This window comes from Plecotus auritus (genome assembly GCF_963455305.1).
Source record: "Plecotus auritus genome assembly, chromosome: 1".
In the NCBI taxonomy this organism is placed as follows: Eukaryota; Metazoa; Chordata; class Mammalia; order Chiroptera; family Vespertilionidae; genus Plecotus; species Plecotus auritus.
This window is the reverse complement of record NC_137770.1, coordinates 139,550,588-139,570,640: the sequence shown is the minus strand read 5'-3', so window position 1 is coordinate 139,570,640 and position 20,053 is coordinate 139,550,588. Positions and strand designations below refer to the sequence as shown.

Below are 20,053 nucleotides of genomic sequence, written 5' to 3'. Positions count from 1 at the left end.
CCTTTTTATTAGCAAAGGGCCCAAAATAAAGATCAGACTTCAAGAACATTTTTTCTTCTTAAGCCATAAAAGTAAGCCTATAATCATTTTCTTATTGTTGCTTAAATCAAAGGTGCACAAATCCACCAGATGCTCTCAAGTGAAAAAAGGCTTAAGTCCAACAAGTACCTAAAAACCCACCAGGTATCACTTTCAAAATAATTTCAATCTCAGGATCAATACAATATTCAGTATGACAATATATCTATGAAATGGGCCTATCCTTTTAACTGCAGCTAAAGGCTCTTCTATTTTAAGAGTTTATGCACCACTTTGAATTATAAAACTATAATATTACCTTCTCCTTCTTTGATAATATAAATATACCAGCCACTGGGCAATAAAAGGCCATATGATAGCAAAGGTTAATGCACCAGGAGACATCTCAAAGGGCCACCACGATGATCTCTAGCAAAATAAAATAAGCTGGTCAGCAATCTATTACATATTGTATGTGAAAACTTAAAAATAATTCATAATTCTGAAAATACATAACTAATAATCTCCTGATAAAGAGAGGAAAAAAATCTGTATTTCAGACAATAATTTGGTAAATGAACTTTCAGGAGTAGTTCAGACTTAAATAAACACAAAATAAATATATGCTTTTAATTTCAAAGTCCTAAAGGGTAGACTTCCTCTGGAATTCTTTAAGGGCCTGTATAATCTAAATTAACTGTAACTTACTTGAAACTCTGGCTCTTAGATTTAAAAAAGATTTCTTACCTGTGAGGGAGGCAGATTACTAGTCTGTAATGTTGATGATTTTGCCTATAAATACAAATAAAAGTGATTTAGCTTTGATAAATAAGAAAAATACAATAATTTTTTAAAATATATTTTTATTGATTTCAGAGAGGAAGGGAGAGGGAGAGAGAGAGAGAAACATCAATAATGAGAATCATTGATTGGCTGGCTCCTGCACACCCCCCTACTGAGGATCGAGCCCGCAACTCGGGCATGTGCCCTTGCAGGGAATCAAACCCGGGACCCTTTAGTCCACAGACCAATACTCTATCCTCTGAGCCAAACCAGATAGGGCTACAGTAATTTTTCAATTTCCTATCTTAAAAACAAACTGAAATATTAGTTTATTCTCTCTTCTTCTGTTACTTATGATTCCTGAAAACCATATTGACCAAATGACAAGGTCCCTAGCATTTTTTAAGGTCCCTAAAATTACTAGCCTAATAAATACTTTTGACGTTTTATATTTTACTAGTGGCCCGGTGCACGAAATTCGTGCACATTAAAAGGGGATTAATTAGGGGAAATAATTTAATATTGCTGTTTACCCTTTCTCTATAATAGAAGTGTCAGAGATGAAAGAAAATTAGTAAAATGTATATGAAAACCTTCCTCCTGTCAGAGTCTGGGGCACACCATGGGACCCAGAGTCAAGTCCCCGCCGACCGACATGCGCCTCAAAATTGCGGGAGACCCAGACCTGGCCGCTGCCCTGCCCCCCCGCATTGGGCTAGATCCAGACCCGGCCAGTCCCAGCCTTGTCAAGCCCCACCGGGCAGGGGACATTGCCTTAGGTCCCTTAGCCTGGCGCCAGGATGGGGGGCGTGGCCTGAGGTACCCCAGCCCATACCGGGGCGGGGAGCATACTTTGAAGTCCCCTGTCAAGCCCCACTGGACAGGGGGCGTGGCCTGAAATCCCCTGTCAAGCCCCGCTGGGCAGGGGGCGTGGCCTGAGTTCCCCCGTCCCAGCACTGGGGGTGCACCTTGAGGTCACCTGTCAAGCCCCGCCAGGCAGGGGGGCACAGCCTCAGGTCCCCTGGCCCAGTGCTGGGGAGGTGCTGGGGCGGGGGGTGTGGCCTGAGGTCCCCCGGCCTCATGCTGGGGTGGGGGGCACGGCCTGAAGTTCCCTGTCAAGCCCCACCTGGTGGGGGGTGCGGCCTGAGGTCCCCTAGCCCAGCACCAGGACAGGAAGCGCACCTTGAGGTCCCCCATCAAGCCCCGCCAGGCGGGGAGCGTGGCCTCAGGTCCCTTGGCCTGGCGCCAGGGCAGGGGGCAAGGCCTGAGGTCCCCATCAAGCCCTGCCGAGTAGGGGTGTGTGGCCTGAGGTCCCCCAGCCTGGTGCTGGGGTGGGGGGCCCAGCCTGAAGTCCCCTGTCAAGCCCCACCTGGTGGGGGTGAGGCCTGAGGTACCCCAGCCTGGCGCTGGGGCAGGGGCAGCAGCCTGAGGTCCCCTAGCCCAGCACCAGGATAGGAAGCGCACCTTGAGGTCCCCCATCAAGCCCTGTCGGGTGTGGGGCGCGGCCTGAGATCCCCTGTCAAGCCCTGCCTGGTGGAGGAAATGGCCTGAGGTCCCCTGTCAAACCCCATGGGGGCGGGGGAGGGCATAGCCTCAGGTCTCTGCTGATTGCTCATTAAGACTTCTTATGGGAACTTGGCCTCAGCTGTGGGTGCAGCCATCTTTGTGATGGAGTGATGGTCAATTAGCATATTCCCTCTTTATTAGATAGGATAGTTTAAATTTTAGAAATTATCAAAATTTTAAATTGCCCGGATGATGTGGCTCAGTAAGTTGAACATTGACCTATGAACCAGAAGGTGTCAGTTTGATTCCCAGTCAGGCTCGATCCCCAGTAGAGGGTATACAGGAGGCAACCAATCAATGATTCTCTTTCATCATGGATGTTTCTATCTCTCTCTCCCTCTCCCTTTCTCTCTGAAATCAATAAAAATGTTTAAAGCAACAACAACAACAAAAAGACACCTTAAATTAACCTAAACCATTACTTATTTTACATTCTTATTTAATTACCTAATCAACTTTTCTCATGAATTTATGGATTTTTTTATTTTTATTTTAGAAATATTTTTATTAACTTTTAGAGAGAGGAAGGAAAAGGGAGAGAGAAAAATATCGATGTGAGCAAAACATCAATCCACTGCCTCATGAATGCCTCCTACTGAGGGTCAAGCCTGCAACTTGGATATGTGCTCTAACTGGGAATCGAATCTGCAATCTTAAGGCGCACAGGACAACACCCAACCAACTGAACCACACCAGCCAGGGCTATTTATTGATTTTTAAAGAGAAAGAGGGAAAGAAAGGGAAGAGAGAAAGAAATATTGATTTGTTGTTACACTTACGCATTCATTGGTTGCTTCTTGTATGTGCCCTGATCAATGATCGAACTCACAACCCTGGTGTATCAGAATGACGTTCTAACCAACTGAGCTACCTGGCCAGGGATCTTATTAATTCTTTTTTTTTTTTTAAATATATTTTATTGATTTTTTACAGAGAGGAAGGGAGAGGGATAGAGAGTTAGAAACATCGATGAGAGAGAAACATCAATCAGCTGTCTCCTGCACACCCCCTACTGGGGATGTGCCCGCAACCAAGGTACATGCCCTTGACCAGAATCGAACCTGGGACCCTTGAGTCTGCAGTCCGACACTCTATCCAATGAGCCAAACTGGTTAGGGCAATTCTTTAATTTCCATACAAACTACCAATTTACAAACATATTTGAGAACTGCAGTCTTCCTCATTAATTAAAAATGTAAAGATTAGCCCTAACTGTTTTGGCTCAGTGGATAGAGGGTCCCAGGTTCGATTCGGTCAAGGGTACAGTGTGACAGAGACTGATTGCTTTAAAGAAGAGATCATGTTCTTTAATTAGTTCAGTTTCATTTTCAGGACTGGTTCTAAAAGAAGAACTGGATGTAAGATGGGGTAAGTTGTTAAGATGGGAAAAACTAAGATAACTTAAGTTTTCATCTGAAGAGTCTGGTGTTGGTCCTTCAGATACAAGTCTGCCATTGATTTCTTTGTATTTTATGCCATTAATTGAACATTCCCGAAACTGCATCTCGTTTTCTGTCAGTGTGCCAGTTTTATCTGTAAACACATACTCCACCTGTCCAAGCTCTTCATTCAGATCAGAAGTATTGACTTGAGCTTTCTGATCTGATTCTTCATGATAGAGATCAAGATCCCAACCAATAGCCGAAACCGGTTTGGCTCAGTGGATAGAGCGTCGGCCTGCGGACTGAAGGGTCCCGGGTTCGATTCCGGTCAAGGGCATGTACCTTGGTTGCGGGCACATCCCCAGTGGGAGGTGTGCAGGAGGCGGCTGATCGATGTTTCTCTCTCATCGATGTTTCTAAGCTCTCTATCCCTCTCCCTTCCTCTCTGTAAAATACCAATAAAATATATTAAAAAAAAAAAAAAAGATCCCAACCAATAAAAAATGATCCAAGAAATTTCTGCATTTCGACTGTCACATATAATGAAATTGGAATGATGAAATTGTAGAGTACCAAAAAGGTAAGGAAGTCTGAAATAAATCTTAGAATCTTACTATTTCTTTGATGTTCTGTTTTTTGGTTATACCAAGGTTCATCGCATTTTTCTTCAGTTTGCCATGTGTATTTCAAGATAGTACTGATGATGGCTTCAGAAATAAGGATTATTAGATAAATTATCAAAAATGTATTCATTGACTGTTCTACTGCAGATCATTTCTGTGACTTGCTTTTATAATTTAACGCCATCTTTGTTTCCATTCCAGTATATACAGCAACACCAAAAATTTCTTTTGTGTTTTTTAATCTGGCTCCATGAAGCAAGAGACTCTCTGGCCCCAGCGGTCTTACAATTTCTTCCATTTGTTGGGTTATTATCATTTGTCCCATGAATCTGTACAAGTCTGCTTCTGGTTGCTGACATTCTATCACAGCTACAAGAGTATCCAAATTAGCAACTGTTTGTAATACTGCTGTTTCTGAAACTGCCACATGAGTCTTTAGGTTAGTTTCTCCATCCAAACTAGCAGTTGTAATGCGACAAGAACCATCAGGTGGAACTGAGGACAGAAGCACCAAATCTGCAGGGAAAATTTCATCTTTGGCTGTTCGAACAATATCACCCACCCGGATGTTTTTTGATCTCGTTTTTACAAGGCCACCACTTCGAACAACAGGAGCTCCATTTACTTCATTACCTGAGTTATGTTGTAACCAATCTTCATACCCCTGCTTTATGGCCGTTACTGTTATCACAAAGAATAATGGAAGTCCACTGGTAATTGGACTGGTAGGTGTATCAATCATAAGCTGAACCAAAAATATAATAAGAAAATAAAAATTTGCCACTCTTCTGAATTGTTCAAATAAATCCTTTGGAACAAAATTCCACACAGTGTACTTAGATGAAACGATCCGGTTATCTATAAATTTCTGAGGTGTGTAAAGGCCATTCTTAGGAAACCTGTTGGCTAGGTAAATAGTTCTTGTGTCACTTTAATGTGGTGGGTCAAAACCCAGCTGCTGCTGGACCCAGCGCCACATGCCCCCGCCATTGCTGTCCCGCGGGCGGGGGGGCAGAGGGGGTGCAGGTGGATGCCCACAAGCCAGAGGAGGAAGTGTGAGAGCCCCTCTGACTAAAGTTGCGCTCGCTGCTCCTGCCGCCGCCACCTCAATCCCTGCACAGGGCCCCAAGGTCTCACAGGCGCGGCCTGACGCCACCCCCCACCTGGCACTGCTGAGCCTGGCGCCTCTCCGCAACCACCTTCATTATTGACCGTTGTCACCCAAAGCACCGCCACAACGCCCCCCCCCCCTCGCCCTGCTCACCCCCCCACACACACCACACACAAGTCTCTTTAGGCTAAATGTTAGAAACTTATTATTCCAGTTTCTCCATTTATTATAACTTCAGAGAAATGGTATAAAGATTAATGAGATCATTCATTGATTCATTCAATAAAAATTTACTGAGTGTCTATTATGTAGTAGTCACTATTCTGGGCATTGAGAAAAGTTACAAAAATCGCTGACCTAATGAAGCTTATATTCTAATGGAAGGCTACAGGTAATGACAAATAAATCAGTAAGATATACTGTATGTCAGGTAGTGATAAGTGTCATAAAGAAAAATAAAACAGAGAAGGGAGATGAGACATGTTGGAGGAGGGAAAGCTTAGAAGCAGGAGTGGCCAAGGAAGACTTTGCTGAAATTTGAGCAAAGACCTAAACAAAGAACAATTGTAAGCTATGTGGGTTAACTTCTGTGCAGAGAGAATAGCAAGTGCTAAGACCCAGAGGGGGGAGGGAGCCTGCTGCTGGCAAATGTGTGTGGACCAGTATGACTACACCTTACAGGTAAAACTAAATTAATTTTCTCTGGATGTTGCATTAAGTCTTCAGACCATTAAGGTGTTAAAGAAGTTACAGTTCTAGTATACTCAAGTTGCAAATGTGGAAAGAATCTAGAAAAGATAAGAATTTTTATAATGCTCCTTGTAATACTACCTTGTAGGCATAATAATATCTAAACAAGAGATTTACTTTAATATCTAACCAAGAGATTTACTTCTCCAGGCTTAATGAAATAGAGGGTAGATTTACAAAGTTGAGCTCCCAGGTATCTGATGATTTATCCAAGGTCCCATAAGTCAATATGATTTAGAAAGGAACTCAAGGTGAACAAATCAGCAATTACTAACAAATACTAAGACAGAATCAGAATAAATGCAACTATAAGTAATTTTTTTTTCTAAGTAACAAATGCTCTGGAAAGGCAAATGAAGATTCCCAAAGACACCTACTCACAACTAAGTAGTAACTGGCAATCTACACTAATAAAAGAGAAACATGCAAACTGACCGTCACTTCGCAACACCCACCAGCCAATCAGGAGTGAGTATGCAAATTACCCCCCCCCAAAAAAAGATGGTGGCGGCCCTGCCCCCCAGCCTCTCCAGGCCTCTGGGCAGCATGCATGCAGGTGTGGAGTGGCCGGGCGGGGCAGGACACCTGCCATGAGGGAGAGGGCGGGGGAGCGGAGGGAGCTACAGGGGCGGCACTTTGGCTGCAGCGAAGACTGAAGGCTCTGGCCGGAGCAAAGACTGAAGGCTCTGGCTGGAGTGAAGACAGAAGGTGGCGGCCAGAGCAAAGGCCTGGGTCCCGGGTGCCGGAGGAAAACCGGTACCGGCAGCCAGGGGAAGGAAGGCCTATTGCACGAATCTTCATGCAATTGGGCCTCTAGTCTATATAAAAGCCTAAGCAACCATTACGATGGAACGACCGGTCACTATGATGTGCACTGACCACCAAGGGGTAGACGCTCAATGCTGGAGCTGCTCCCAGCCCACAGGCCCCAATCACCAATGGAGCCTGCCTACCAACCTCCTGGTCCCTCTCCCTGGCCGGCAGTCCCTGATCGCCTGATCAGGCTGGGCCCCCGAGAGGACAGGGAACCGGGGGTGGGTGGCAGCAGATGTGGCCCCTTTCCTAGGGGGGGCTGAGGGCCAGCTCCCTTCTCGGGGCCAGCGGCCAACCTCCCGGGTCTCTCCCTCTGTCCCTCCCCTAGCCAACAGGCCCCGATCAGCCTGCTGCCTGCCTGCTGCGGTGGTAGTTGGCCCTTACCCCTGGCCAGCAGGCTGATTGCCCGATTGGGGCCTGCTGGCCATCCTCCCAGTTCCTCCCCACAGCTGGCAGGTCCCAATCGCCTGAACAGGGCCTGGCCCTGGGCTGGGATGGGGAACCAGGGGTGGGTGAGAGCAGAAGCAGGCGGAGGGAAGGAGGAGTGGGGAGGCAGGTAGATGGGAGCCAGGCCTAGGGACGCAACCCATGCAAGAATTTCATGCACTGGGCCTTTAGTACTTATATATAACTAGAGGCCCAGTGCACGAAATTCGTGCATGGGGGGGTGGTGTGTGTCCCTCAGCCCGGCCTGCACCCTCTCCATTCTGGAACCCCTCGGGAGATGTCCTACTGCCGATTTAGGGGATGGGGCCTAAACCGGCAGTTGGACATCCCTCTCACAATCTGGGACCGCTGGCTCCTAACCACTTGCCTGCCTACCGGCTTGATCGCCACCTAACCACTCCTCTTCTGGCCTCATGGCCCCCAACTACCCTCCCCGGCCAGATTCATGGCCCCCAAATGCCCTCCCCTGCTGGCCTGATTGCCTCTAACCGCCTCTGCCTCGGCCCCCATCACCGTGGCTTTGTCCAGAAGGAAGTCGGACGGTAGGAAGATGTCCAGTCTCCTGGTCTAACTAGCACATTATCCTTTTATTAGTATAGATAAGCATGATGATTTTTTGCTTTAATGATATTTATCCATATATATTGTTAAGGAAAAAAAAATCAATGATACTTGACAGAGAGAAACACTGATTTGTTGTTCTATTTATTTATACGTTTATTGGTTACTTCATATATATGCCCTGACCAGAGATTGAACCCCAACTTTGGCATATTAGGACAATGATCTAATCAACTGAGCTAACTGGCCAGGGCTAAAATTTTATTTATTTATTTATTTTAAATATATTTTATTGATTTTTTTTAACAGAGAAGAAGGAAGAGAGATAGAGAGTTAGAAACATCGATGAGAGAGAAACATCGATCAGCTGCCTCCTGCACACCCCCCTACTGGGGATGTGCCCACAACCAAGGTTCGTGCCCTTGACCGGAATCGAACCTGGGACCCTTGAGTCCACAGGCAGACGCTCTATCCACTGAGCCAAACCGGTTAGGGCTAAAATTTTATTTTTAATATACTTAAAAGAATAAAATATCCAGAGAATCGCCCTGGCTGGGCTATTTATGCAAATTTTCATTCATACAAATGAATTATGCAAAATTTAAGAGGGAAAGTCCTTAATGTGTCAAAATCTTTTTTTAAAAGACAAGGTCTCCACCCAGCCAGTGTAGTACAGTTCATTGAGCATCAGACCATGCACCAAGAGGTTGCCAGTTTGATTCCTAGTCAGGGCATATGCCCAGGTTGAGGGCTCAATCCTCAGTAGGGGGCATGCAGGAGGCAGCTGATCAATGATTCTCTCTCAGCATTGATGCTTCTATCTCTCTCTCTCTCTCAAATCAATATAAATGTTTTAAAAAGAAATACAATTAAAATGTGAAATAATAATAAATTATCCATGAGTTAAATACTAAGAGCAGACCTGTTAAGTCCAAATGACTACTCTTTTTTTTTTAATATTGAACATTTTTATTTAGATAAATTTTTTTAAAACTTAATCAATCTTTTATTTTTATTTAATTTAATAAATCTTTATTGTTCAGATTATTACAATTGTTCCTCTTTTTTTTCCCCCATAGCTCCCCTCCACCAGGTTCCTACCCCACCCTCTGCCCTTACCTCCCCGCCACCGTCTTAATCCATAAGGTGTACGCTTTTTGTCCAGTCTCTTCCCGCACCTCCCACTCCCCTTTTCCCCCAAGAATTATCAGTCCACTCCCTTTCTATGCCTCTGATTCTATTATGTTCACCAGTTTATTCTGTTCATCAGATTTTTTATTCCCTTGGTTTTTAGATTCACTTGTTGATAGATACGTATTTGTTGTTCATAATTTTTATCTTTATCTTTTTCTTTTTCTTCCTCTTCTTAAAGAATACCTTTCAGCATTTCATATAATTCTGGTTTGGTGGTGATGAACTCCTTCAGCTTTTTCTTATCTGTGAAGCTCTTTATCTGCCCTTCAATTCTGAATGATAGCTTTGCTGGGTAGACAATCTTGGTTGTAGTTTCTTGTTGTTCATCACTTTGAATATTTCTTGCCACTCCCATCTGGCCTGCATAGTTTCTGTTGAGAAATCAGCTGACAATCGTATGGGTGCTCCCTTGTAGGTAATTACCTGTTTTTCTCTTGCTGCTTTTAATATTCTTTGTCTTTTGCTCTTGGCATTTTAATTATGATGTGTCTTGGTGTGGTCCTCTTTTGATTCCTTTTGTTTGGAGTTCTGTGTGCTTCCTGGACTTGTAAGTCTATTTCTTTCACCAGGTGGGGGAAGTTTTCAGTCACTATTTCTTCCAATAGGTTTTCAGTATCTTGCTCTCTCTCTTCTTCTGGCACCCCCATAATTCTGATGTTGGTATATTTGAAGTTGTCCAAGAGGATCCTTACACTATCTTCAAATTTTTGGATTCTTTTTTCTTTTTGCTTTTCTGGTTGAGTGTTTTTTGCTTCTTTGTATTTCAATTCTTTGACTTGATTCTTGCAATCCTCCAGTCTGCTGTTAGATCTCTGTATAATATTTTTTATTTCAGTCAGTGTGTGCTTAATTTCTAGTTGATCCTTTTTCATATCCTCGAGGGTCTCATTAAATTTATCGGCCTTTTCTAGGAAATTCTTAAAAAACCTTATAACCGTGGTTTTGAACTCTATATCCAGTCATTTACTTTCCTCCATTTCCTTCATTTGTGACCTGCCTCTTTGTCTCTGCATTTTGGCTGCTTCCCTGAGTTGATGGAGTAGCTTTGTGTGGTAGGTGTCCTCTAGGGCCCAGTGGCTCAGCCTCCCCAGTTACCTGAGGTGGACACTCTTGGTGCACCCCTTTATGGGCTGTGTGCACAGTCTTGTTGTAGTTAAGCCTAGATTGTTGTTAGTATCACTGGGGGAAGTTGACCCTCCAGGCCAACTGGCTGTGAGGATCAGCTGTGTCTCCGCTGGGAGAGCTTCTGTGCTCAGCTTGGATGGGGTGGAGTCTCAGGGTGGAGCAGACAGCCTTGGTTTCCCGTCAGCCCCGCCCTACGAGGCCCCTGTGTCTCAGTGTCCCGCAGCAATAGCTGCGCGCACCTCTGAGAGAAGGCTGCCCTCCCGTTTCGCCCGCTGCTAGACAGTCCAGTTTCTCCCCGAATGAGTCTGGGTACCCAAAGTCTCACCCGGAACTGGATTTCAGTGCAGTCGGGAGGTTTTGTTTTTCTCCCGAACGAGAATGCTAGCTGTGTGCTTGCTGCCCGCCCTCTCCGCGCGCGCCGCAAGTAAGCCAGCTGCGTATTCAGCCGCCCGCTCTTTCCTCACACGGGTCTCAGCACCTCTGTCCTCCACAGCTCCTCTGGGTCTCAGTGTCCTTTTATCTTTCCTTCTAGTTGTAGAATTTCCACTCAGCCAGCTTTCCGGTGGTTCTGGACGATGTCCACTCTGTCTTCCAGTTGCAGTTTTGAAATTGTTGTGCGGCAGCAGTATAGGTGTTTACCTATGCCGCCATCTTGGTTTCCTCCCAAATGACTACTCTTTTTTTTTTTTTTTATAAATTTTATTGATTTTTCACAGAGAGGAAGGGAGAGGGATAGAGGGTTAGAAACATCGATGAAAGAGAGACATCGATCAGCTGCCTCCTGCACACCTCCTACTGGGGATGTGCCCCCAACCAAGGTACATGCCCTTGACCGGAATCGAACCCGGGACCCTTCAGTCCCCAGGCCGACGCTCTAGCCACTGAGCCAAACCGGTTAGGGCAATGACTACTCTTAATGTATTACTTTTTGTGACTGTTTTTCTGTATCAAGTCTTCCCAGATTCATAAAGTTGCTGTCATACAGTTTCTTTGGAAATACTGAGCTTTCGGTAGAGGTAGTCATTAAAAACTGGGTATGGGCAGCCCTCCTTGGGGCACACCCATTTGAATCTCCTTTTTGAGTGAATTTTCTTTCTTTTTCTGTTTTGTTAATCCTCATCAGAGGATATTTTTTCCATTGATTTTTAGGAAGAGTGGAAGGGAGGGCGGGAGGGGAAGAGAGATAGAAACATCAAGGAAAGAGAAACATCACACCAATCAATGTGCCTCTCTCACATTGATGTTTCTCTCTGTCTTTTCCTCTCTCTCTCTAAAAAGATCAATGAAAACATATCCTCGGGTAAGGATTAACAACTACAACAACAAAGAGAATCAGTAACTTAACATATCTCTACAGCATTTTTAAAAAAGATTTTATTATTTTATTGATTTTTAGAGAGGAAAGGAGAGGGAGAGAGAGCAAAACATCAATGTTAGAATGGAACATTGATGGGCTGCTTCCTGCACACCCCCTGCCAGGGATCAGGAATTGAGCCCACAACCCAGGTAAGTCGCCTGACTAGAAATTGAACCATGACCTCCTGGTTCATAGGTCAATGTTCAACCACTATGCCACACCAGTCAGGGCTCTACAGCATTTTTAAAAGAGGTCAAGATAGAGGACAATGCTTACTACAAAAGAATGACTCTTTTTTTTTTTTTTATAAAGAATTGTTTCACTTTTATTTTTTTATTTTTTATTTTTTTAATATATTTTATTGATTTTTTTACAGAGAGGAAGGGAGAGAGATAGAGAGTTAGAAACATCGACAAGAGAGAAACATCGATCAGCTGCCTCCTGCACACTCCCCACTGGGGATGTGCCCGCAACCAAGGTACATGCCTTTGACCGGAATCGAACCTGGGACCCTTGAGTCCGCAGGCTGACGCTGTATCCACTGAGCCAAACCGGTTAGGGCAAAAGAATGACTCTTTAATGATGAACTCTAGGGCATTAGGTATGATCTATTCATTAGTTACTTAAATTAAACTATTTTTAAAGTTCTTATTCTTCTACCACCAAGCAACCTATCCTTCCTCCAAAATGGTACTGCTAATTTTACACTAAAATTTTACTATTATTTTAACTGGCATTTAGCTTTTGGGTCAGTTTGAAGTAATATTTTCAAAAGTAGGTCCTATTTATTTATTTTTTAATCATTAAAATACATTAATTTCTGTAAATCTGATCAATATAGATTATACAGTTTCAAAAGATCAACAAGTAGAAGATAAATTTGGAAGCTTACCTGCGAAGCTGTTAGTGTTTCCAGTTTATGAAGTCTCTGAAGGACATTCTGCATGTCCTCCTGCAGCCGCATGAGCACAAGAGCAATCTGCTCATTAAGGCTGCTTCTTGTTCCTCTATCTGAACCCCAGCGTTCCCCATCACCTCCACTTCCCATTTGCCGACCCTTGGTTCCTTCGCTCAAATGTTGCATCCTATGTCCTATTTTAAGAGAGCAAAGAAGTTAGTTGCAAGTTATTCCTATAAAAGTAGAAATGGTGTGTTTTATTCATTTTCCTATTATTTCTTTAAGATCTAACTCTCCTAAGTGGAGTGGGAGCAATCAGGAACTACACAAAATAAATTACTGGGGTTAAAGAATAGATATGTACACTGCTACTTATATTGATATGTTCTTAGATTTTTATTTAAGGTTTTATAATGTACTTAATATACTAGCACATGACTAAATGCATATAATTCACAAGTATATGATATTTCAATATACATATTCAGGGTGCATTCTCAAAAATTCTTTACTAAAAGTAACAAGATTGAAAATATTTGAAGACTTTCTTTAGAGTATTAAAAAACTGTATTAAATAACTACATTTTCCTTTCTGGTCACTGTAAGTCTCTCAAGTGATTTAAAATGCTTTTCTTGGTCCTCGCTGGCGTGGCTCAGTGGATAGAACATCGTCCTGCGGACTAAAGTGCTCTGGGTTCAATTCCAGTCAAGGGCACATGTCCAGGGTTGCGTGCTTGATCCCCAATAAGGGGCATGCAAGAGGCAGCCCATCAGTGATTCTCATTGATGTTTCCATCTCTCTCTCCCTCTCCCTCCTCTCTGAAATAAATAATAATAATAATAATAATAATAATAAATAAAAACAAACAAAATGTTTTAAAAATAATAAAAATCCCTAACCGGTTTGGCTCAGTGGATAGAGCATCGGCCTGCGGACTGAAGGGTCCCAGGTTCGATTCCGGTCAAGGGCATGTACCTTGGTTGCGGGCACATCCCCAGTAGGAGGTGTGCAGGAGGCAGCTGATGGATGATTCTCTCTCATCCGTTGTTTCTGACTCTCTATCCTCCTCCCTTCCTCTCTGTAAAAATCAATAAAACATATTAAAAAATAAAATAAAATAAAAATAATAATAAAATTAAAATAAAATGCTTTTATGATAAATTCCATTATATTTATATAAATATTAAAATCTTATTACTTTAAAAATGTTATTATATAGCATTTATTCTTTGTTCTATGCATATATTTACATAATTGGCATTACCCCTTATACATGATTTTGTATCCTACTTTAAAAAAATACTATAAAGGAGAGAAACCAAGATGGCGGCATAGGTAAACACCTAAACTGCTGCCTCGCACAACAATTCCAAAACTACAACTAAAAGACAGAACGGACACCATCCAGAACCACAGGAAAGCTGGCTGAGTGAAAATTCTACAACTAGAAGGAAAGAGAAAAGCTCACAGAGAATTGGAGGTACGGCAAAGGGTCTTTGTGCGCGCAGAGAGGAAGGGCAGCTGAGAGCCTGGCTGACTTTCTCTGGCGGAAGGGGGAAGGAAGCCCCCAACTGCACTGAACCCCAGTTCTGACTGCACTGAACCCCAGTTCCGGGCGAGCCCCTGGGGACCCATGCTCTTACGGGGGGAGTCTGGACTCTCGGGCGGAGACTTGAGCTAGGAAAGGCAGAAGTCTGAAGGTGCACGCGTGCCAGTGCGCACAAAGGCTGCGGAGGTTGCCACAGGCTTTCCCTAGCGGAAGGGAGTCAGAGGCCCCTGACTGCACTGAGCCCCAGTTCTGACTGCAGTGAACCCCAGTTCCAGGCGAGCCCCTGGGGACCCATGCTCTTGTGGGGGGAGTCTGGACTCTCGGGCGGAGACTCGGGATCCCGGGAAGGCGGAGGACTGAAAGCGCGCGCGTGCCAGTGCGCACAAAGGCTGCGGAGGTTGCCACAGGCTTTCCCTAGTGGAAGGAAGTCAGAGGCTCCTGACTGCACTGAGCCCCAGTTCTGACTGCAGTGAACCCCAGTTCCAAGCGAGCCCCTGGGGACCCACGCTCTTGTGGGGGGAGTCTGGACTCTCGGGCGGAGACTTGGGAGCCGGGAAGGCAGAGGTCTGAAGGCGCGCACATGCGCGCAAGGGCAAGGCTGACGGGAAGCCAAGACTGAGACTCCACCCCATCCAAGCTGAGCACAGAGGCTATTGCAATTTGGCAAGTCTAATCCTATAAAGCTGTCTCCAGCACCGAACTTCTCCCAGCATAGACACAGCTGATCCTTACAGCCAACTTGCCTGGAGGTCAATTCTTCCCAGTGATACCAACAACAATAAAGACTTAATTACAACAAGGCTGTACACACAGTCCACAAAGGGGTGCACCAAGAGTGTCCACCTCAGGTTAACTGGGGAGGCAGACCCACTGGGCCATATTGGAAACCTAGCACACAAATCAACCTTACCAACTCAGGGAAGCAGTGAAAATGCGGCGTCAAAGAATCAGATCACAAACGAAAGAAATGAAGGAAAACAAACGACTGGATATAGAATTCAAAACCACGGTTATAAGGCTTTTAAAGAATATCCTAGAAAAGGCTGATAAATATAACGAGACCCTCGAAGATATGAAAAAGGACCAACTAGAAATTAAACATACACTGACTGAAATAAAAAATATTATACAGAGACCCAAAAACAGACAAGAGGAACACAAAAATCAAATCAAAGAATTGAAATACAAAGAAGCAAAAAACACTCAACCGAAAAAGCAAAAAGCAAAAAAAAAATCCAAAAAGTTGAAGATAATGTAAGAAGACTCTGGGACAACTTCAAGCGTACCAACATCAGAATTATGGGGGTGCCAGAAGAAGAGAGAGAGCAAGATACTGAAAACCTATTTGAAGAAATAATGACCGAAAACTTCCCCCACCTGGTGAAAGAAATAGACTTACAAGTCCAGGAAGGCCACAGAACCCCAAACAAAAGGAATCCAAAGAGGACCACACCAAGACACATCATAATTAAAATGCCAAGAGCAAAAGACAAAGAGAGAATATTAAAAGCAGCAAGAGAGCCCAGCCCGGTGTAGCTCAGCGGTTGAGCGTTGACCCAGGAACCAAGAGGTCCCAGGTTCGATTCCTGGTCAAGGCATGTGCCCAGGTTGCGGGCTCGATCCCCAGTGGGGGGCGTGCAGGAGGCAGCCAATCAATGATTCTCTCTTATCATTGATGTTTCTATCTCTCTCTTCCTCTCCCTTCCTCTCTGAAATCAATAAAAAATATAAAATAAAATAAAAAAGCAGCAAGAGAAAAACAGTTACCTACAAGGGAGCACCCATACGACTGTCAGCTGACTTCTCAACAGAAACTATGCAGGCCAGATGGGAGTGGCAAGAAATTTTCAATGTGATGAATAGCAAGAACCTACAACCAAGATTACTCTACCCAGCAAAGCTATCATTCAGAATTGAGGGGCAGATAAAGAGCTTCACAGATAAGAAAAAGCTGAAGGAGTTCATCACCACCAAACCAGTATTATATGAAATGCTGAAAGGTATTCTTAAAGAAGAGGAAGAAGAAAAAAGTAAAGAGAAAAATTATGAACAACAAATACATATCTATCAACAAGTGAACCTAAAAATCAAGTGAATTAAAAACCTGAGGAACAGAATAATCTGGTGAATATAATAGAATCAGGGACATAGAAAGGGAGTGGACTGATAATTTTCAGGGGGAAAGGGGTCTGGGGGGTTCATGAAGAGACTGGACAAAAATCATACACCTATGGATGAGGACAGTAGGGGGGAGGTAAGGGCAGAAGGTGGGGTGGGAAATGGGTGGAGGGGAGCTATGGGGAGAATAAGGAGAAATAATTGTAATAATCTGAATAAAGATTTATTTAAAAAAATACTATAAACATTTATCATCATTGAACTTTATTCCAAAAACACTGAAATGGCTGCATAAATTCCCTAGTAAGACATGAAGTAATTTATTAAATCTTACTATCCACTTTTGGATAGTTAGAATCAATTCAAATTTTTGCAATTACAAATAACATTGAAATAAATGTCTTTGTATATAAATTCTTGTCTAGATTTCTACTGGGTTTTTTTTAGGACAGAAAGATTCGAAGAAGAATTACTGGGTCAAGGGTTAACAACTCTGTGGAGTTTCCTCACAAGTGTTGCCAAGCTATTTTTTAGAAAGTCTGAGACAGTTCTATGCAATATATAAAAGGTACCAGCATGCTACCCTACCTTTGCAGAAATGAAATACTTTAAGTTTTTACATTTGCTAATATAATGGGTAAGTTTTGCTTGTTTTGTTTTCCACAATAATCTGGAAACTACCTACCTCATTGCCCTGTAGCATCCTGGAACCCTAAAGCAGCAGTATTCACAAAACCATGTCTAAATTTGTTTTATGTACATTTTTTTCAACCAAATTCACAGATAATCCTTTAACGTGTTATGACCTCATAAAATTAAACAGGGATTTTCCTTTTATTTTAGGTGTACAACATAATGATTTGATATTTGTATATACTGTGAAATGATCACCACAATAAGTCCAGTTAACATCCGTCACCATACATAGTTACAGATTTGTTTTCTTGTGATAAGAACTTTTAAGATCTATTCTCTTAGTAATTTTCAAATATATAATATAGAATCATTTAACTGTAGTCACGTTGTATATTACATCTCCATGACTTATTTATTTTATAACTAAAAGTTTGTACCTTTCAACCACCTTCACACATTTTGCCCTCTTTCTGCCTCTGGGAACCACCAATCTGCAACTGTTCTCTGTATTTATGAGCTTGTTTTTGTTTGTTGGTTTTTTAGATTCCACATAAGTGAGATAATAAGCATTTGTCTTTCCATTAATTCTCTTTTCTGACAATACCTATTCATTCCTTACTATGAACAATTATAAATTATTTACTTTTCTTCCCCATTCAACTCTATTACCTCATCACATTACTATTCTTAATGCTTACTTTTTAATTGTTAAATATTCTTTTATCTGTTGTAACGTTTTATGTATCTGAGCTGTCAACGTTAAATGATATCTTTTAACTTAAGTAAAGAAATGTAAAAAAGACCAAAAATTTTAATTTTTATCAAAAGTAAGTAAAATAAGCATCAGCACAGTTGGAGGAACTGCTAAGTGACTTACTCAGGGAGTGAAAGTTGGCTGCCTCAAAAAATTGCTTAGCCCTGACCGGTTTGGCTTAGTGGATAGAGCGTCGGCCTGCGGACTGAAGGGTCCCAGGTTCGATTCCGGTCAAGGGCATGTACCTTGGTTGCGGGCACATCCCCAGTGGGGGGTGTGCAGGAGGCAGCTGATCGATGTTTCTCTCTCATTGATGTTTCTGGCTCTCTATCCCTCTCTCTTCCTCTCTGTAAAAAATCAATAAAATATATATTTTTTTAAATTGCTTAAAAAATATAAATATAGAAATGCTCCCTCCCCATATTTTTAGAGAATACACCACTATGCCTTGTGGAATAAAAGGAGAGAACTAGAAATTTTTAAAAATGATCAGATATTATGTACAGATCACTTTTAACATTCCCTTTGTAAATTGATAGTTGTAATGTTTTTCCAACCTAGAACCTACCATTTTGCTAATTAGGTTATAAAGTCAGCAAAAAAAAAAAAAAAAAGGAAAGAAAGAGAGAAAGAAAGAAAGAATACACACCTCTCCCTCTTCTGACATTAGAGAATTCCTCATTTTCTCCACCCCGTTTCTCAGGGTGTGGCGCACCACTGTTACTTCTACCATCTTCTCCTCCATGCTTTACTTCACCTTTTCCTTCGACTGCTGCCACCTGCATCTCCCCAATGTTGCCATTTCCAGGAGAAATTTGAACATCTTCAGGAAAACCAGAATTTTCCAAGGGCTTATTGGGATCACCACCCAAGTAATATCGATATGGTCCATTGTTTGATGTAAAGCTATCTAAAGACTACAAATTTAAAACAAGACTTAATTAAAAGCTACAAACATAAATTATACACCACAAAGTTTTCTTATTAATAGATTACTGTTTTTATAAAATATTTTTTCATGTTATTATAAAAGTATTTTTTTTAATATATTTTATTGATTTTTTACAGAGAGGAAAGGAGAGGGATAGAGAGTCAGAAACATTGATGAGAGAGAAACATCGATCAGCTGCCTCCTGCACACCTCCTACTGGGGATGTGCCCGCAACCAAGGTACGTGCCCCTGACCGGAATCAAACCCGGGACCTTTCAGTCCGCAGGCCGACGCTCCATCCACTGAGCCAAACTGGTTTCGGCTATAAAAGTATTTTTATTTAAAATTCTTCAATTCATATTCTGCCTCCTATATGTAGGAAAAATATGGGATAGAAATGAATCATCCATGAACAAAAAATTGAGAAATTATGGCAATAAATTGTTCTCATGAGTGACTCATTCATCCAAGAAACATTTAAATGTCTACTTTAGCCTAGTTACTATGCTAAACTCTAAGGATAAATATGACAAAAGAGAATCGCTGCAAGAGGCTTCTAGTCCTAGCAAAAGAGAGAATATTATTATAACATAGTTTGATAAGTATAATGAAAAAGATATACAAAGGCTGCTATAGGAGCTCATACTGGGCTTGGTCAGGACAGCCTTCCTGGAAGAAATGATATGAACTAAAACTTGAAGAACAACATAGGGAAGAGGTGGCCATGTAAAGATGGAGGTAGAGATTGGGGTGATGAAATCACAAGTCAAGGAGCCCTTGGGGCCAGGAGACCTGGATGAAGCAAGGAACAGATTGTCCCCTGGAGCCTTCAGAGGAGCACAGCTTTGCTGATAACTTGATTTCAGATTTCTAGCCTCCCTAAAGTTCTATAACTATGAGATAATAAATTTCTTTTGTTTTGTGTTAAAAAAAAAAACAACAAACCCACAAAACTTGAAGAACAGATGAGTATAAGCCAATTCCAAAGTGTGGGAATGATGACAGCATGTACCAATAACATAGTAGTGGGATAGAGGATGATTTGAGAACTTTTGAGATTACAGAATCTATAGGACTTGAAGACTGAATGTGGGGAGTAAGGGAAAGGAAAAGACTAGATGGTTTTGTGAAACTCACCAAAAGAAATACAGAGGATAAGGAGCGTTAGGGAACAAAAGAGACAATGGTATAGTTATAGATAAGTAAAAAATTGAGATTCCTAAGCAAGATGTCTAATAGGGCAGTTAGAATTCAGAAGAGAAATATAGCTTGGAGATATCACTTTGAGAGTAATTAGCATGTGATTGATGGTTAAAACCAAGGTAGTAATAATTAGGAATATATGCCTGAAGAACGCCTAATTTAAGAGGTCAACAAGAGGAAGAAAAACTCACAGAGGAAGTTTACAAAGGACATAAGGAGTATAAAAAGAAGCT

The 20,053-nt window shown here is 42.4% G+C and overlaps 1 protein-coding gene across 13 annotated transcripts in view; it reads right to left on the bottom strand.

Annotated features, from left to right (window-relative positions):
* The window catches only part of ACBD5 (acyl-CoA binding domain containing 5), a gene marked incomplete at its 3' end in the record, with an annotated part of 68,780 nt that overhangs the window by 11,387 nt on the left and 37,340 nt on the right, over positions 1 to 20,053 (bottom strand). For 11 of the 13 annotated variants that reach the window (XM_080649207.1, XM_080649210.1, XM_080649202.1 and 8 more), the window contains 4 exons: positions 18,336 to 18,603; positions 12,623 to 12,822; positions 766 to 810; positions 338 to 447 (listed from right to left, as the gene is read on the bottom strand). In XM_080649207.1, the coding sequence (XP_080505333.1) occupies positions 338 to 447; positions 766 to 810; positions 12,623 to 12,822; positions 18,336 to 18,603 (623 nt within the window). Of the gene's footprint in view, positions 1 to 333; positions 448 to 765; positions 811 to 12,622; positions 12,823 to 18,335; positions 18,604 to 20,053 lie in introns of those variants that run through there. The other 2 variants (XM_080649206.1, XM_080649204.1) reach the window with 1 other exon arrangement.